At 39.6% G+C, this 19,767-nt stretch overlaps 3 protein-coding genes across 22 annotated transcripts in view; all 3 read left to right on the top strand.

Moving 5' to 3' along the window:
* LOC122871418 (ninjurin-2-like) overlaps positions 1 to 8,992 on the top strand; it is a 31,604-nt gene extending 22,612 nt beyond the window's left edge. The window contains exons 2-5 of one of the 6 annotated variants that reach the window (XM_044186515.1): positions 4,552 to 4,688; positions 4,957 to 5,036; positions 5,941 to 6,139; positions 7,480 to 7,613. In XM_044186515.1, coding sequence (XP_044042450.1) covers positions 4,552 to 4,688; positions 4,957 to 5,036; positions 5,941 to 6,110 — 387 coding nt within the window. In that variant the 3' untranslated portion in view covers positions 6,111 to 6,139; positions 7,480 to 7,613. Of the gene's footprint in view, positions 1 to 4,551; positions 4,689 to 4,956; positions 5,037 to 5,425; positions 5,590 to 5,940; positions 6,140 to 7,479; positions 8,217 to 8,558 lie in introns of those variants that run through there. The other 5 variants (XM_044186519.1, XM_044186518.1, XM_044186520.1 and 2 more) reach the window with 5 other exon arrangements.
* Positions 8,993 to 9,506: 514 nt separating this feature from the next.
* Positions 9,507 to 13,677, top strand: LOC122871417 (E3 ubiquitin-protein ligase TRIM39-like). The gene is made up of 2 exons (XM_044186514.1): positions 9,507 to 9,635; positions 10,662 to 13,677. The coding sequence occupies exon 2, from the start codon at positions 10,664 to 10,666 to the stop codon at positions 12,500 to 12,502; it is 1,839 nt and encodes a 612-aa protein (XP_044042449.1). The 5' UTR covers positions 9,507 to 9,635; positions 10,662 to 10,663; the 3' UTR covers positions 12,503 to 13,677.
* A 1,845-nt stretch (positions 13,678 to 15,522) lies between these two features.
* Positions 15,523 to 19,767, top strand: part of LOC122871139 (ELKS/Rab6-interacting/CAST family member 1-like) — a 139,608-nt gene continuing 135,363 nt past the window's right edge. For 7 of the 15 annotated variants that reach the window (XM_044185833.1, XM_044185832.1, XM_044185834.1 and 4 more), the window contains exon 1: positions 15,526 to 15,813. The gene's annotated coding sequence lies outside the window, so the exon portion shown is untranslated. Of the gene's footprint in view, positions 15,814 to 16,983; positions 17,195 to 19,767 lie in introns of those variants that run through there. The other 8 variants (XM_044185831.1, XM_044185829.1, XM_044185835.1 and 5 more) reach the window with 3 other exon arrangements.

Raw genomic sequence — 19,767 nt, forward strand, 5'->3', positions numbered from 1 at the left:
GTCCCTCAGTTGTAATAAAATGAATGAACTTTTCATCTAGTGCCATCATCAGATCAACATTTTTATTTGTCCAGTACTTTTATTTATGACCAAACACTGCACAATAAATGACATTTTCATCAGCAGCCTCACATATACTCTCTGTTTAGTGCTGATTAGCAAATATTAGCATGCTAACATTCTGAACTGAAGATGGAGAACACTGTAAACAGTATACTGCTAAACATCAGCATTGTAGTACAGTCTCATAGACCCGCTAGCATGGCTGTTGACTCTTAAGTTAAATTGCAAAACCAGTGGAGGTAGGAATTCCCCTTGATACTCTGAAGATGATCAAGTCAATCAATAAACTGGTGTGAACTAAACTAGTGCAAAGTTTGTGAATATTTACATAGAGATTAAGCATATAACAAAACATTAGTAGGGTATTGGTTTGATTTGATTCCATAATATCACAGTTTGTGCTAAATCTGAAGAGTGAAAAGTGGGAAATTGGTTGTATATTTTTATTCTTAGATAGCCTTATCTTTTCTAGTCATAGCTAGCTGTGTTCAGCTAAAAATATTACCATGCAAACTAATATCTCTGCATATTCTAGATATGCATTCTTTTATTGTGTGTTTTTCAGCAGGGATTGTGAAATGCTGCGTGATGTTTGCATGATGAATATCTTTGTCTCAATAGTAGGTCAGATTTCCAACCATGAGACTGAGGTACATTTTAAAAAAAAAAAATGTACCCCAGTCTCATGATGCATACACACATCCAGAAATTCTTTACAGGTGCTGTAGCAGTTTCTTGTTTCCAATTCATATTTTATTGTATGTGTATGCGGACATGAAACAATATTTTTAATCTTTCAGAAATAAGCAATGAAAATAACTTTTTACAGTAGTTGTTTAGACTGCTCAGAGAGAACCCTCCAAAGAGGGTAGAGACTATATGACTATAGGACAATATCAAGTAAACCCAGAATATAGATACACTAATATGCTGTAGCTATCTGTTTAACCCTTAATAACACAGGCAGATGTTGAATGGAAAAAAAAGTTATAATTGATGGTTCCTCACAGACAAGTTATAAGAAAATGAGGAAGAAACATTTTCTAATTCCTCAAAAGCAAAAACTGAGCCAGGTAGTCAACCCTGAGCATGATGGAGCCACCCTGTGGCCAATCCACAGCTTCTGAGCGTAAATGTGTGTAACCCTGCTGACCTCCTGCAACCACTTCTCCCAGACAGTCTGCTGTAAATAAGGATCTATTCTTCCCCAACCTGAAACAAAAGGTAAAACAATCATTTATGCACATATTTTAATAAATCAAGATAAGTGCAGATTAAGTGTGATAAAAGCACAGTACATTCAGAGAGACATCACACTAAGTGAACACACATGGCCCTAAAACTGTACCTAGGCCATGCCAATGTTTTTTGTGTGTGTGTGTGTGTGTGTGTGTGTTTTGGAGGGCTGCCCAAGGCTGATGTTGATAAAGTGTGACCACATCAGTCCCCAGTGGAGAAAAGATGGAAACAGGCCAGTATATACATATACGTACTTTTTCTCTCACTCTCTCCCTGTTTCTCTATATCTGTATTTTTTATATCACTTCCTCACGTCCCTCTCGGTCTTTCTCCCTCTTTCTTTCTTTTTCCTACACTGTTCTCCAGCTCTGCCTCTCACACACACTCACAAAAACATCCAAAAGGCCATGGTACATATGCTCATAGTGTTTTGACAGTCTTCTAGGAAGTGCTTCATACTTTCTTGGAGATTAACCCAGTCTGGATCAAACTGCACTATAACACAGGCTGTATAGGGGATGAAATCAAGATTTCCAGCACAAAAATATATCACACCTGTACTAGTATGATGGGGATCACAGCATCAGGACAGGTAAATTGTCATCCACAGATAGATGTTTAGTTAGATTTCAAATTAAACCCAGGGATTAGTAAACATTTGGATAAACTGTGAGATGCAGGTTATTCAAAAATACCGAAAAAAAAACAACATACTTTTCCTCTTAGGCAGAGCTTGTTTTGGTTTTGGTTTGTGGCACTCGAGGAGTCCAAAACCTACATCTGAAAATGTCAACATCAACATCTTGTTCCAGAAATCATTGCACAGTTATGATAAGCCATAGACCTCAAATGAACACTGTCAATGAAAACTATTTGTGACCAAAGTGTCTCTAAGCAGAAGGAAGTCTGCCAGCACTCAGAGGGAAGTGGACGTAAACACACTGGCTGAGCTGTACAGTAGTTTTGTGGTGCTATTGGTTATCGCCGTTGGTTAGCTACATACAAGTTAGCAAGAGCCAGCATTGTCAGAGTATAAGGAAGAAACAAAGGCACATGATCTCAGCTCACAAGGACACTGTGTTTACATGCACCACAGTGTTGTCACAAGCATGTGTGCCTTGTTCACAAGTACTGGAGTGCTTCCTTGTGTGCTCATATAGCAACTGAAAACGCAGTGCACAGTTTTAGGGTGCTTCTTATTATTCATTTCTACCAGAACACCCCAAACCAGAAAGTGGCAAAGTTCACTTAATTTTAAGACAATTTTTTTATGGTTTCAGGTCATTTAGTTGGTCATATTATTTCTTTTTACTGAGTGTGGAGCAAAAGTGAAGCAGCACTGCAGCAAGACATCAGCATATGGGACTTAACACAGCACCATATAAAAACATAGGCAGCGCACAGAGAAGATGCAGTGTTGAAAGTACTTTACATGTACAGTGTCAACGGTCTGTATTTTGGAGCAGTAAAGCACATTACAGCAGAGTGAGGTAACGTTGACTTCATATATGTGATGCATATCTTCCTTAAACACATCTCTGTTTCTGTGCAGCCTAAAGAAAAACAGACTGCACTGATTCAAACTACACTGACACAGCCTCGGGTAAAATGATCCATTTGTGGACAGAATACTTTAATCTAAAACGCATTGTTAAGTAATCCAATATGTGCATCTGCAGTCCATGCACTATAACAGAACAATAATTAGATCTAGAAAATGGTAGTCCCTGACATGCGCTGGGAGTCATGTACATTAAGGCTTTATGTAATGATGTTAAAGGTTTTCTTCCTCCCAGCACACACACACACACACACACACACACACACACACACACACACCATCTCTTTTTTTGGCAATTGTGAAAGTTAAAAACAAAAAAACATCAACATTTTCAACCTTTCCATTTTCCTGTTATTTCTTGCTTTTCCATCAAATGATTGTCTTGGGGAAATAGGAATATTTACTTTAACACACAAACTCACACAGTCGATTTCTGAAATCTCTCATGTGCAACAAAGTGCAACTCTTTATCATTCTAAAAACAATTACTTCCAACCGCCGGAAAATAAGCTGCTGTTAAAGCTCTCATGATAAATGAACCACGAGAACAATTTAATTTTTTTCCGGTTTCAACCTGCCAAAATAAAAGAAACACTTATCTCATCCCTCTTGGAATACAGTGGAGTGGCTTCTGAAAGTAAATATGGTGTGAAGAAAAAAAAAATGGCAATGTTGTATGTAGTGTTCAAGTACTAAGCAATGATAAGAGTTTATCTTTTATAGATCACAAAAAGTGCTGTCAGAGGAAATCAATATATTGTTGACTTGGCCAGTGATTTTCTCATTAATCACATTTCTGGTTTGGATTTGGTTGCAAGAATAAATAAATATGACGATGAACACACTTCATCTTATCAGATGCTTTTTTTCTGACAGTATCCTGTGGTGGTATTCTTAGTCATTGCTGCCCTCTCCTGGTCAGTCTCATGTGACTTCAGCAGAGGAACTTTTTGTAGCTTCTTTTTTTCCAAATAAATAAATGACATGAACGTTACTGTTTGGAACCTTGCAACCTTTTCCCTTGAATTATTTTATTTTATTTAGATTTTTTCTGTTATTTCTCTTCCTGCCACTCTTGTGCACTTGTTTTTCTCTGTCCCTTTTCTCTGTTTTTCTCTGTCCCACATTCAATCTTTTCTTCATCCACCTTTTCCTGTTGTTCTCTCTCCATTGCCCTCTGTCTTGTCTTTTAAAGGAAGTGTAAGGGAGGGTACATTATGCAGCTGCAGTAACAGTCAGGTGTCCGATCTCTACAGGTTGTGGTGTTGCAATGGCTGCGGTTTCTCACATGCAGGACAGATCTTGGTAGGCTTCATGTGGATGGCACTTTATAGGGAGAGCAGAGGACCTGGGTTGGTATACTACAGAAGACAAGAACAGCAGTGGTTGCAATCATTTTATTTAATCCCTTAACTCCAGATCATGTGATGTCTCATTATCTCGGGATAGAACAGACTAAAAAAAGATTGATTTTAGCTGTATTGGGTATTTGATTAAGGTGACTTTATTATATATTGCGTGTGTTGAGTTGCTCTAGAAGTTTACATTGTGACAAACTTTACTGTCCACATTGTGGCGCAAATTTTACAGTAAAAAGCATAAAGAAGATATGTATTCAGTATTCTAATTACACATTTTTAGTGGGTTCCACTTGTCTTTAATCTATAATCTGTATCTCACTCTTTCAGGGAGGTTCAACCTCAAATCTGAACATGAACCTGTATGCCACCAAGAAGACAGCAGCTGAGGGCATGTTGGACATCGCTCTGTTCCTGGCTAACATCACACACATGAAGACTGTCATCGAACAGGGAGCTGGATACAGGTAGTGTGTGTGTGAGGCAAAGACAGATCTGTTACATTTAGTGTGTAAAAAAGATTTTTTTTAACTGTTTCCAAAGTTCCACTGCCAATTCATTTAAAAGTAGGAAGGGAAAAAATTGGAACAAACAAACATTCTGCCCCTTTACTCCTTGCAAGTATTGTAGAGTTTTATCAGAGTTCAAGCTCCTGAATGATCGCATTTACTGTTGCCTCAAACAATATTTATTGATAAAAATAAATTGCAAGACTTTTTTGTCTCTCCTCCTCAGGTACTACGTTGCTGTCCTGACACTCATCTCCTTCTCCCTGGCTCTCCAGATAGTGGCTGGAGTCCTGATCATCATCATTGGTGAGCCATTCACATTACAGCATTAGTCAGCTTAGAGACCACCTACTTCAGAAATCCATCCTCCATTATTTTTAACCAATCATATTAACATACTAATACACTGATGCATTTATTTGCTGTGAAAATACAGGCAGTGCAGGTTGAAGCCCACTCACTTTCTTGTCTATTTTGGCAGAAAATATGCAAGGTATAAAACCTCAAAGCAAGCAAATATATTCTCTTTTAAAAAAGCAACTATGAATATAAAAGGATAATGAGAGTAAAATATATATATATACAGTATATACTGGAATACGTCTCTGCCCCTTTTGTGTAGTTTGTTATTTTTGTTTTGTTGTTTTTTTTTTGGTGTGTATGTGTGTTTGTGTACATGTGTGTGCTTGTTGCAGCTCGACGAGACGTAAGCGAAGAGACCAACCAGAAGCGCCTGGACAGCCTGAACAACACCACGACCATCATCATCTTTCTCATCTTTGTCACCAACATCTTCATCTCCGTCTTCGGGATGGAGCGCACCGGCCTCTTTGCCAGGATGCATTTCTGATTTCATAACGTAGGGAATGACTCTAATATGTAGATCTTTTTTGGAAAGTAGGGAAAGATTCTGACACACACACACACACACACACACACACACACACACACATACAGAAACACAAGACTCATTGTTCTACTTAAAGTACTAATCATTATCATTATCTCTACAGTGTATTACCGTACTCTGATGTCTTTATTTGATTTTATTTAGTGTGAATGGATTGGGCCAAAGGACCAACTAGATGTGTGTGTGTGTGTGTGTGTGTGTGTGTGTGTGTGTGTGTGTGTTTCTGTCTGTGTGCTCGTGTTCTTGTTGTCTGTGTGTGTGTGTGTGTGTGTGTGTGTGTGTGTGTGTGTGTGTATGCAGCTCGTTTTGAGCTCACCCTCCTCCCCTCTTGTCAGCGGTTGTTAAACTTCCTGAACAATCTGACCACCGGCATCATCTTCCTCACCCTCATCGTCAACATCATCAAAGCCGCCTTCGGCACACAACGCAGCTGCTTCCTGCGATGGCTGCTTCAGCGTTTCATTCTATGAAACACCCTTAGCAGGCACATTCGCCCGCTGTATGTACATTCATACACAAAACCTGAACATAAACGTGCTTAAAGTTTTGTATGAAAACTGGTGAAAAGCTGCATGCATTGCCTCACGGTTATTCTTGATACTACCTCCAGATGGCGCCAAAGTAAAGCTATTTGAAATCCTACAAAAACAGTAGCATCTTTAATCTTTATCCATGCATGCATAGTTGCTGAGCAAAATGCTGTTTATTACTGTAGCATGTCAGACTTACATTTATGAAGATACACACATTGACACTGGGAGTTTGCTTTGGTATTCAGCCTCAAGGCTAAATGTGGAAGCAAACTTCCAGTGTTATGTCTAAGTATGAAGCTACCACCAGCAGCCGGTCAGCTTAGCTTAGCACAAAGACTGGAAACGGGGGGAAACAGATAACCTGGCTCTGTTCAAAGGTAACAAAATCCACCTACCAGCACCTAATTAACAGATTAAGATCAGTTTCCAGTTTTTTTTGTAAGGCTAAACTAAGCTGCTGGCTCCAGCTTCATTTTTACTGTAGTTTATAATATTTCCCCAAATTTTTAGCTATTCCTTTAAGATGCTGAACCTCTATTGGCCACCAGATATCAGCTTCATTAAATCTCCAGTTCTATTGATGTGAATGAGTAAACTTATTTATTTTTATAAATATAACTTGTCTTTTTCATTGTTCAATTGTCTTTGCATTGACTTTATATGTGCTGCATCTAAAACTCAGTCAGTTCAGCCCGAAAAAAAACTTTAAGAAAAGTGTGTTTGCCTTGACTGATGGCTGTCTCAGCCTATCACTCACACCACTTGCTTGTCCCGTCTCAGCTCCACAGGCTCAATATGTGTTTTTTCTGACAAAGATGGAAGTGAGCAGTAAAATCAAACAAGCTTCAAAAAGTTACGTCAGAAAAGCATAAGTTACAAAACAGCCACCATGTCCACATTTTATTAGAGTCTACAAGATCTTCTCAGTCGTCGTCTGAGCAGCTTAATCTAACTGGGACAGCTGGAGGTTCTTTGCTCGAGGGCGGTATTAAATTGTATTTGTTGAGTGAGGGGATTGCATCTCTCATGTGGAATTGGTTTAATACAAACAGCAGATTTTTTACCATAAGACCAGTCAAAATGTCACATAAACTAGACACAGTCTTGAGGGCGAGTGACTGAACTACTCTATATTGGTGTTTGTATGGGTGCATTACTGTATGTTTGTTTGTTCATTTTGAGTGTATGGATGTATTAGTATGCATCACCTGCATGTGTGCGTGTGGATGGATGTGTTTGAAATGTTTGAAATTGTGTGTTTGTGTGTCTGTCCGCGTGTGTGTGTGTGTGTGTGTGTGTGTTGTAGCCCGCAGGGACCTGAACGTGGTGTCCAATCAGAAACGACTCGACTACCTGAACAACCTTGCTACAGGCGTCATCTTCGTCACCACGGTGATTAACTTCTTCGTCAGCTTCTTCGGATCCAAGAGGACTGGCTTCTTCCGCTGGCTGCTGGCTCGACTCCACTTCTGACACGCACACACACACACACACACACACACACACACATAAACACATGTATGCACTCACATATCAAACACATTTAAACACTGCAACATGCATGCATACCCTCACACACCATTTATACAAGTATTTTATCTGTACACACACTTAAACATGTTGATTCAAAGTTGAAATTAACTTAAAAATCCTTTTGACAAAGTTCAGACAAACAATTCACATGTATGTTCAAAAATCACATCTAATCTTTGAAGAGAGATTCATGCTGTAATCCAACTAAAATATTTTCACTTTAACCAACTGAATATCTGTGTAAATATGCATTATTTTATGTATATTGCTGCAATAATGTGCTTGTGCAAAAATTGTGCATATGTTCCATTATGTGTATTTCGAACTGTTTCACACTTTACATGTGTTTCCCAAGATTTTTACACCATTTATTTTTAAAAACTTTTTTGACAAATGATGAGGTTCAATACCAGACAAAAACTAGGGTGATATAAATGAGAGACATCCCTTCAATATGTACATACACATTCTCCTCCAGAAAGCTGAATAAATATAATGATTTAACAGAAACCTATGCTATGCTTATTGCGTTTTTTTGCTGCAGAGTGAATGCGAAGTAACAGGGTGGACACGAAGTGGGCCTAATATCACAAGTGATAGTGTGTGTGTGTGTGGAAGTGTGTCCATGCATGTGAAGATGTCAGTGTTTGAAGGAGAGAAGTAAAGTGGCCTTTGCCCTTTATTTTGTCTATTTATTTTTAGGGAATCAAAATTTAATTATAATAATAATTATAATAATTCATCCTGGTCAAACTAGAAGTCTCAGTGTGTGAGAAGCAAGCGTAGTTTGAACCCTCTCTTTCTCTACTGTGTATATGTGTGTGTGTGTGTGTGTGTGTGTGTGTGTCACAGGTCGTCGGGACCTGAATAACGGCGCCCTGCAGAAACGTCTGGATTACCTGAACAACGTAACGACCATCATAGTCTTCATCACCACAGTCCTCAACTTCTTCATCAGTACCTTCGGCATGCAGCGCACTGGATACTTCCCATGGCTTATGATGCGCATTCACTGACATGCACACACACACCCTTCTGCTGATTATTATGCCTTTAGACTGCACTACCACGCAGACACACTCACCATAGCTCAAAGCACACTTACGTACATACAGTGGATTCTTTGCCTTCATTTTTGACCTTAACATTTGATGTCTATCTTCGGTGTGCACCCATTTGCTTTTAAGAGGGATGTTGTACATGTGTTACATGTTAACACTAGCTTATTTTATGATTACACAACTTAAAAATAACATTAAGAAATAAAAATAATAGTGTAAAATACACTTTTGTTTCAGTTTATTCCATAAAGGGTAACACATTTGCTTTTGAAAGCTATGCATACTACAGACTGTATATGGTACACTTTCATTAATGGTGACATCTAATGTCTAAGAAAAGTCAGGGTCATAAAAGCATCATTAATCTAACATCAGCCTCATCTAACAGAGAGCGTGAATTATGCTGCTGGCTTTAACTGCAAAGTCTTGATTAAAGCATCAAGAGAGTTCATAATAATGGTTGACATGGCTGGGTTGGGGAGGGGAAATGTGCAGCCCTCCAAGTACCTCATGGTACCTCACAGAAATGGTATTGTTGGCTGCAAAATTTTAATTTTTTTTTTAATGACAACTGACAAACTGTAAAATCAAATAAAATGCTACAATGATAAATAAAATGTCCCCCAAAAATGATACATGTACAAAATATATAGCCCGCGGATTCAGAACACACAGTGAAAAGAAAAGTGAAAAGAACAGTCTGAGGGAAATGTGCAGTGCTGTTGTCAGTTTTAGTAACTTGCTCCAGGGAGAGGAGGGGAAGAGGGAGGGAGGGATCATGTGTCATTCTCAGGAAATGAAACTACACGTCTAAAGGGAAAATTTCCCCGACCGTTAGTTTCCACAGACAACACAGACATCTCGGCAGGTAAAGTTCAAGTGCACTGATTCCTTTTTGATCTTAGCTTAAATATAATTTCAAAGAATCTAACAGCCTGTATGCAGATGAAAATACCACAATGCTAAACGATCTGGGCTGTGTTTGACAGTGGCAGGATCGCCAGTGTCTTTTGTATTCAATCAGGTCTACAAATTACAACTTTCAAGATTTTGCTGTTTTTCTATTTTACATGCATATAACGTGTTTGCTGTTGAGCCCAAATGTTGTTTTCTTCAAGTGTCAGAGGGGAAATAATAATTGGGTACTACTGTCTAATTGACTACGGCCATTTCAGTTAGTGAGTTAGTGAATTTCCACAGGAAATTCTACCTGAATTATTGTTTTCGTCAGTGAAAAATAATGAGCCTGGAGAGAACTCTTTAACTCGGACTTACACCATGCTGTTAAAATGTTATTTGAGGGCACAACACTCAGACTAATGATGCCTTTACTGCAGCTGTTTGTTGGTGTTCCCTGCTTTGGCCACAAGAATGACAGTACATGTTTGCATTGCAAGGAGAAATACAATGGAGTTGATATGATAACACATAATTAGTTTAAGAGGGTCACTAGAGGTTTAGGCCATGGACCTTTGATGCATGTCATCCCCGATCTCTCTCTACCCTCATTTCCTGTTATCTCTCTACTGCCAGCTATCAAAGAAAGAAAAAAACGAAACTGGTTTGTTAGAGTTCAATAAGGGGCATAAACTAATCAGAAAATTATTCCAACAACACAGCATGTACATGTGTTCTGGTGACAACCTACAGCATATCTACAGCAGCATTTAATGCAAGCCTTAACCACTGATCTGCATATTCTGTTGGATGCTATTGGCTACAAAAGGCAGGTGTCAAATGGACAGAGGTAATAACACCAAAAAACGTACCGGTTGAAAACCAACCTCCTAGACAGGGAAATGGTTGTCAAAAACATAAGTTACCTTCTTGATTTACACAGTTTTGGGGTTTGAAATTGAAAATCATAATCATCAAATCATCTCCTCTCATCTAGACATGGCCTCAGCCAGCAGCCTCCCATGTGAAGAACAGCTCCTGTGTTCAATCTGTCTGGATGCATTCTCTGAGCCTGTCTCTACTCCATGTGGACACAACTACTGCAAGACTTGTATCACAGGGTACTGGGCCAGCAGTGACCTGACACAGTGTCCCCTCTGTAAGAAGACGTTCCGCAGTAGACCACAGCTTCAGGTCAACACAGGTTTCAGAGATATGGTGGAGCATTTCAACAACATGAGGGTGAGGGGTGAAGATGACATGCTTGCCAAACCAGGGGAGGTGCCCTGTGACGTCTGCCTCGGGCCGAAGATCAAGGCCCAGAAGACGTGCCTGGTGTGTTTGGCCTCGTACTGTCAGCCTCACCTGGAGCCTCATCAGAGAGTCACAACCCTTAAGAAGCACCAGCTGATCGACCCTGTGTCAAACCTAGAGGACAGGGTGTGCGAGAAGCATGGCAAGATGTTCGAGCTCTTCTGTCGCGTGGACCAGATGTGTGTTTGTTTCATGTGCTTGAAAGACGACCATGCAACGCATGAAGCTGTCCCGTTAGAGCACGCGTTCAGAGAGAGGAAGGCCTGGCTAGACTATGCGACGTCAAAGCTCAAAATGATGGAAAACACTAAAACCAGGAGTATTAAGGAAATCAAATACTCAGCTGAACAGAGCAAGAAAGAGTCAGAGAAAGAGATAGCAGACATTGCTGAAGTTTTCACTGCTCTTATGGTCTCTCTGCAAAGAAGCCAGGCTGAGCTGATAGAGTTGATCGAGGAGAAGCAGAAAGCAGCAGAAAAGCAGGCTGAAGACGATGTGACACAGCTGGAGCAAGAAGTCGCTGAATTGAGGAGGAGAAGATCCGAAATGGAGCAACTTTTACAAACAGAGGAGCACCTCCACCTCCTGCAGAGTTGGCCATCTCTCTACTTGCCTGCTCACACTGAGGACCTATTCAACCCTCTGCCCCACTCCACCCCTCCATTTACACTAGAACTCTCTGACATCAGTCGACACAGTTATGTGGGGATGGTGACAAAAGCAGTGGCTCAGATGGAAAAGACACTCAGTAATGAGATGGCGAAGCTCATTCATGACGTAAGGTTATCTGATGCCTGTGAGGCTGCTGAACAACCTGATGCAGCCGAAAAACTGATGACAGATGAGTTAACTAAAGAAGTGTGGAATCCGCCTCAGGACAAGCTGATGATGATCCAGCAGTGCGATGCGGTGGATGTGACTCTGGACGCCTACACAGCCAATTCCAGGCTCCAGGTGTCTGAGGATGGGAAACAACTGAGATTTCGTGAAGGCCGACTGTTTTTTCCTCCATTATTTGGGAGAAGATTTGAATATCAACCCTTCATTCTTGGGAAAGATGGTTTTTCCTCAGGCAGGTTCTACTATGAGGTTCAGGTCAGTGGGATTAAAGCCTGGCTCTTGGGAGTGGTCATAGAGTCCATTAACAAGGAGATCCCTTGGTTACCCACCCCTGAGGAGGGAGGCTGGACATTTAGTGGAATCTCCACTGAATTCCATGAGGTATATTTTCCTAATATTGTTACCTCTGCTCCCCTGTACCTGAGGCAAAGGCCCCAGACAGTTGGTGTTTTTGTCGATTATGAGAAGGGAGAGGTCTCCTTCTATGACGTGGACGCCAGGACTCTGATCTTCTCCCACACAGGATGTTCCTTCATTGAGACCCCACCAAGACTAAAAGCTTTTCTCTATTCTATGGCTGGCACTTCCTTAAGTAACAGACCAAAGCTCTACCCTATTTTTGGGATCTTCGGTGATGATTCTAACGACATACTCGTAATCACTCGTGTGGTCCGCGCAACTTGAGGTGCCATAAGGCGAAATGAATGTGGAACTTCTACCAAAATGTCATTTCAGATTTCTCATTTCATGTTTTAGCTCTGCTTGTTATTATTAGGGAACACACATTATTGGAATGTATAGTACAGTATATTTTTTGGAGCTCTAACAAATTAGAGGCAGTAGTAATAGTAGTAGTAGTATCACACATTACAAACATATAATAATAAAACTTGGTGTAATGTATATATTCTTGAATTTAGTTCTTAGCTTTCGCTCTTTGCAGCCATATTGCAAAAAATCTGAGCTGAACAAAGCAGGTAAGATTGCTTACCTGACGGTTGGTGATGAGATTCTATTTAAATCGGGAAGAAAGGTACATGAGTCATACACTATAGTTACATCCATGTTGAAATTGTACCTGTATCTGACCAGCAGATGACACCATTGTGTGTGTTGTGGTCCGTTTCTCAGAGACTGTTGGAGGAAACAACAAAGAGGGGACAGTGGCAGAGGAACTCAATTTCATCTTTGTCACTTTCAAAAATGCAATTAGTCCATCTAAAGATAATGAATCAAATCATTTTGATAATTGATAATCGTTTAAGTCATTTTTTAATGCAAAAATGCCAACAATTATCTGGTTCTAGCTTCTCAAATGTGAATATTTGTTTATTTTCTCAGGCTTATATGAGAGTAAACTAAATATCTTTTGGTTTTGAAGTGTTGGTTGGACAAAACAAGCATCTTCAATATGTTAATTTGGGCTTTCCGAAATTGTGATGGACATTTTTCTGTGCTTTTTTCAAGCTTTTCTGTGATTTTATAGACCAAACAATTAATCGATTAATCGAGAAAATAATCAGCATATTAATCAATGATGAAAATAATCGTTAGTCGCAGCCTTAAAAGGTTTAACATTGGGCTCAAGGTTAGGCTTACATACAGTGGTCTGTGGGGATGCACCAAGTTTGCTGTTGACATTACTGAACATCTACTTTTTCTCACCTTTTGATCAACCTCTTGTTAATCAGTGACTTCTTTGAATTGTAGTATTCAATTGTGAGCAATTTTGAAGGCTAAGAGATCCATCTGGCATACATATCTGATAATGAGCTTCAAAACCATTTGTTTGATATGTATCTACTATGCAACTGATATGTATTATACTGCTTAATAAAAGTGCATTTCTTAAAAATGTACTTCTCAGATCTTTGTTTTTTTTTTTTCTTCTGTTTGCTCAGATTACATTGATTGAGTTCGGGTGGGGTGTCAAATGCCTTGCTCATGGCCAATGTGTTCTGTTATGATTAGAAGGGCGGGGCTTTTAGTCTTTCTTTACAATGATAAAATACATAAAAGCCACCAGTAAAAGATTTCACTGATCAGCTTAGCAGAGACATTTCAGAAGGGAGCGCTGGTCCACCACTCCTGGAGTGTTTCTCTCAAGGGGAACTTTAGCCAGCAGACTATTTATACCTCAGCTGTCTGACTGACTGGCGCCCTGGGAACTGGGACACTGTGTGTGTGTGTGTGTGTGTGTGTGTCTTTGGTCATTGTCTAGTTGGAAAAATTTCTTTAGGATGGTGTGTAATTGTGTGTGAGAGAGACAGACAGAGAAAGAGCTATGAAATATGCCACATACTCTAGTCAGATACTGTATGTAGGTCATTCACTCATCAAACACAGACTGACTCTGAAGTGTCAACATGCCATAGGTCCAATGCATGGATGCAGAAAAAACGTATAAGCATCACCCTAAGAAGATGAGAGGACTTTTCTGTAAAAGTGTGGAAATGAAATAAATAAGTATAAATGATTTAATGACACATTTAACATTACCACAAATCAAACTTACATAGTGTGATACAGGTTTGTGGTTACAAATGAGTCAAGGCTATGACATTTCTACACTTGAGGGGTATTTTATTGAACCATATAAATCCTACAGCTTCTACTGATGCACACAACTCCCTGTTACCGATCTTCGAACCCCAGTTTGAATCATCATCTCCATCTAGTGGCCATCTGAAAGCCAAATTAACAGAATGGCAACGCTGTCAAATCCATCATGTGATGAAATCAATAAAGACCTGTCACTGTGGATCAGGAATATTAGATGACAACAGATTGACAGTCCTTTCCCAGAGAGAAGAAAACCCAAATCCAACAGAAATCTGACATACAACTTTGTATAACTATGTGACTGAGAGGATGAAATTCAACAAAGTCTAAAGGTGAAAGTTAATGGTGTTGGTATAAGTCTGGCATTACTCTCCAGGCATAATGTCACAGATAAACCATGTCTTCTTGTTAGTTAGCAAGCTTTGCCCTATTCTTAACACAACAAATATTGATAACATATATTGCACTTTTTGCTATTCATTTAACAGCAACTTAGTTACTTTGCAAATTAAAATATTATACACAAAACATTCAGTGATCTTATGAAATATTATGCATTGTTAGAGATTAAAGAGCCAAGAGAAGATTAGCTAAAAATCAGCTCCACCTCAACCAACTACAACAGTAAAATGTTGCTGACACAGTAATCCATGAGTAATAATAATATTTTTACTTTTGATACTTTAAGTACATTTTGCTAATAATACCTACTGTGACTTAAGTGACATTTTCAATGCAGGACTTTTACTTGTGCTGGAGTATTTTTACCATGTGGTATTACTGCTTTTATCAATAAATAAAGGATCTTAATACTTCCTCCACCACTGAAAGCTAATAAATGACTTCTTCTGAGCTGCCTAATTCTTTTATCATGAAACAGTCACCTACATAAGACGCTAACATATTGTTTTACAGGATGTGAAAATAAAGGATTTTTTTTAATACAAACTATCACAAAATGATAAATGGACAATATGGATTATGTTATATTAATATGAAGAATTAGATTTAAAAATGAAAAGTACTCATCTCATTTAATAGCGACTTCGATAATCATGGATTATCACGCACGCGACTCAGATGGGAGCGACGGGGGGTGGGGGGTACGTCTCGGGCGCGCGCGCTCCGCCGTGGTGACGTCACGGGAGCGCCCGAGCAGTTGGGGAAGCCACCAGTGGTAAAGCTGGCAAAGACGGGAAGGAGGGAAAGATAGACAGAAGAGATAGACAGGAGACAGAGAGACAGATACGAGACAGGGAGACAGCCCCGAAAGAGAGCGTTTCACCTCGGCCGACCGTCTGTTACGTTGCGAAACGTCATACTTTGAGGTGTGACAGCAGCAGAATAACTGAAGAGGAGAATGTGACTGGCCTTTCTTAACGTTACACACAGCTTAATTCACAACCGAGGGCAACAACGTAAACACAGCCGCAGTGAGTATTAGAACTTATAGCTGGCAGTCTGAGTGTGTGCGTGTGCACATGCATGTTTTATTACACAGGCCTACGTGTGTGTGTAGACTATGTGTTACAGACATGTTGGCCACTTCTCGGTCAACCTCACATGTGTGCCGTCTGTGTGTGTGTGTGTGTGTGTGTGTGTGAGAGAGAGAGAGAGAGAGAGAGAGAGAGAGACTCGGAATAAAAGGAACATGAGCGATAACATAATTAAAATGTGATGGCTGCTTTGAGGTGCAGCAGTTTCAGGTCAGCTGTGAGACCTACAGTAGGGCTTTGTTACATTTCCGCCGGAGGGGAGCAGTATGCGTGGTTTGGCCAGACTGTCATTATGATTTTGTATTTTTGCGGGTGACAAACGACAATGCGACCCCCTTCAACTGGGCTTCCTCACGTTTTGTTCAATAAACCAATTGTAGCTGTGCAGCCAGAGGCTTTCCCCGGAATAACAGGGTAATAACACTATGTCTCGTCTCTGTACCTCTAAATGCGATTATCAATCTGTTCACTGTGTTGCAGGCGGCAGAAGTGCTGCTGACAGCCTTGTAGTTTCTCAAAGCCATAATCCTCTAATATTATTTTACAACGCCAGTTCAGTGACCTTATTCCACTTTATAGTGGGTTTATCTCCTGTAGGTATCACTAATATTCCCTTAGGGACTTAAAGTATGCATGTGGTAGTCAATTTTAAGTTTAATCTCTTGCCTTAATATTCCCATGGGGACTTTTAGTTGTTTTGTGATATTTCTAACAGTCTCCCTCCATTTCTTCAGGACGGTTGTTTGTGTTCTGAACTCTTTCAAGGCACAGATCTGTGCACTTCTCTGAAATTCTGTTTTTAATGCTGCCATAGTTGCACAGCACTGTCAACAGCCACATCTTGCCGTCTGACAGAAGCTCAGTCAAGACAAGATCAAGTAACACGTAACAGACTGGGCAACAACTCTTTGCAAACCAACATATAGATGTAGATTATGATTTGTGTTGATTGTGAAATCTGCTGCGTGTGTTTTGCAAGGGGTGGAATGAAGAGGAGACGCCGTGATTTCCTCAGTGTTCCGCCCACAGCTCTATTTCTTTGCACCGCCCCTCCTCCGGGAACACCGAGTCAGGGAACTGAGCTGCTTCCTTCCACTGACATTATTGACAACAGGGCTCTGCACACCTCAGGGCAGTTTGGGCAAACGTTGCTCTAATACTACGGGGGTTTTCTTTTGTTGTAGAATTTGTTTTAATAATGAGTTTCGAAACTTAGCACGTCCTAGCCCATAGTCATTTCTTTCCTAACTTTTGATTCCTAAAGAACCTTTTTTGCACAGGCCTTCTGATTCCTCTGTCTCCAGGCTCAACATCAAAGGTAAAAATCTAAGGGCTCAACACTTTGCAACAACATGAGGAACTTAGCCTGACAAAGATGGTAGCTCTTTCAAATCACTTCCCAGAACTGACTTTTATCATAAGACCACAATCTTTGGTGCCTTTGTTATTTATTTATTCAAGTTGTTTTATCACTTTGCCAGGGGTAAGATTTATTTCTATCACCTCAGATAGATAGATAGATAAATATACTTTCAGGGGGTGTTTGGGTCACCTTCTCAACTCCCTTCATCTTTATTTAAACTGGCAAGTTGACTGTACGAACACATTCCTCTTTACAGGACGAGCCTCGGGGATTCACTGGGACACTGTCACTTTCTCTTCCATTAACTACTACACACCCCTGAACTGAGTTTTGTGCTTCCCTGCCTTTGTGTTAATTGTCGAGTCTGAATGGCACATTTTCCATATTTGTTATGCAGGCAGCAGCCAAGATTAGATAAGTGTGCGGTGTGTGTTTGCATGTGCATGACATCGATGTACTTTTTGTGTATCAGTGTGTTTATGTACATGGATGTGTGTGAATGTGTGTGAGTCATAGTGTGTGTGTGTAGGCGCGTTTTGTTTGCCCATCCTGCATCTCAGATTAATTTCCTGTAGTACACAATAGACTGGAGCTGATGCTATCTGTGCCTTATCAGCGTTGTGCTTTCCAGGGTCTGAACCATATTATACGTCTTATTGCTGATAGGACTGGTGGCACAGAGTGAAGTTACAAGTAGCACAGTCACTCTGGTGTGCCAAAATCTGTATCTTGCCCAGACATCTTCTGCCTAATATTTTCTCCCATGTGTAATTGGATTGCTCAGTTAATTGAAAAAGCTCCCTTGCAGTTTTGGCAATTCCAATATCAGTGTGCAGGATTACTTGATTTTTCTCCTCGTGGGAAAGGTGTTGCACACGGCCTGAACCACAAATCAAGTTATACAAGTGAGAAAAATGTTTTCATTATTGAAATTGTGGTTTTTTTTTTAATTCCTCTATAAATGGTCACATAAATCCTGTATAAATTATTTCAGATGTGTTACAATTCAGTTAAACATGCATAAATTAGCACAAAACTGTCATTATGATTTGTCATCAATATCATGCCCAGACATGGAGACAATATCTTGTGTCTGTATGTGGAACTAAGCCAAAGCACAAAGGCAGCATAGCAGGAGCTAGGCATTGCACAGCAGCGCTAAATGAGTCCTAGTTAGCCCAAATACATTATGAAGTAGTGAGAAACTGCACTGGGAGTGACCCGCAGCTTGTATTTTTATCAAACAGCTAAATGTGAAATTTGGGGCTTTTGGATGTGAAAGATGAAAGTAAAAATCCTTCACTTTTTCTCGTACCCGCAAACCTAAGAATAAAAGCTATTTAGCACATTTCTTACCACTTAAAAACGCTAAATTTAAGATAGCTTCAAAGGTCTCTGAAGTTGGTTAAGAGTAGATCCTATATGACTGCAGTACAGAAACAGAGGCGAGCATGCACCTTCTGAGATATGTTTTGGAGAGATTGTACAAAATAATTGACATGATGAAATATATGTTAGCTGAAGCAGTATGTATAATTCATGTGTAGCCTATTATTTGCATTTGATCTGAACATTTGATAGGATGCTACACCACTTCTTTTTTTCTTTCTTCTTTCTTCTTTTTTTTTTTTTTTTTTTTTACATTTTTGCACTTTCCATGCATCTTCATTTTCTGCATCTGTTATTGTGGTACTAAATTCTCCTTATGAATTCACTGATGTACTTTGTATACTAGCAGAATTTCTTTCCTGCTCCAGTTTTGTTTTGTTTTTGTTTCCATGTCAGCCTTTTTATTTGTATATTTATATATTACAAATATATTAGATTGTTGTTAATTTAGCATGGTAATTGCCACCGGAGATGTTAAGGAAGGATTTCTCCACAAATAAAATTAACTTCTTAAAATGTAGGGGGTAAGAGTTATTTTTTTAATGAACAATATGGCATGTTAATCATATAATCACTTGAGAGCTGCTCTTAAAAGTTACTCTTACACTTTTCTGTAAGTAGGATTAAGTACCTTGATAAATGTGTCTTATTGCTTACACTCAGCAAAGAACTTTTTATACTCCTAAATTGACTCTTTAAAACATTCTTAAGTGTAATTCTTAGAAGTTGTATTTACTATGAAGGAATAGTAATACTAATTCACCTCCCTTTTGCACTATTTAGAAAAATAGCAATCTGATTTTTAGAGAGGTAATGTTATTATCGTCATGAGAAAGCAGCTGTGAGGGTTAAAAAAGCTGAATCTGGTGAACGGTGGCTCATCCCCTTAAATCTTCAGACAGATTAGGTTCCGGACGGGTACGGTTCTCCGCCTCAGTTGGGCTGTCGAGTTGACTTTCAGTGAGATGTGTAACCGAAGACAGCACCAGTGAGTCCTTTCCAGCCACATCATATCCCAACGAGCCTGACAGGAACAGAGAGTAATGGAGAATAATAATATTCAAGATGAGTATAATGTGTTTTTATGAGCCCTGATCCCAAGGCAAGAGACGAACTTTGACAAATTTGGCTCCCACGCT

Source organism: Siniperca chuatsi, linkage group LG23, assembly GCF_020085105.1.
Source record: "Siniperca chuatsi isolate FFG_IHB_CAS linkage group LG23, ASM2008510v1, whole genome shotgun sequence".
NCBI lineage: Eukaryota > Metazoa > Chordata > Actinopteri > Centrarchiformes > Sinipercidae > Siniperca > Siniperca chuatsi.

What these genes read in the sequence shown, in the direction of transcription:
- LOC122871417 (XM_044186514.1), top strand. Translation starts at nt 10,664, where the DNA reads ATGGCCTCAGCCAGCAGCCTCCCATGTGAAGAACAGCTCCTGTGTTCA.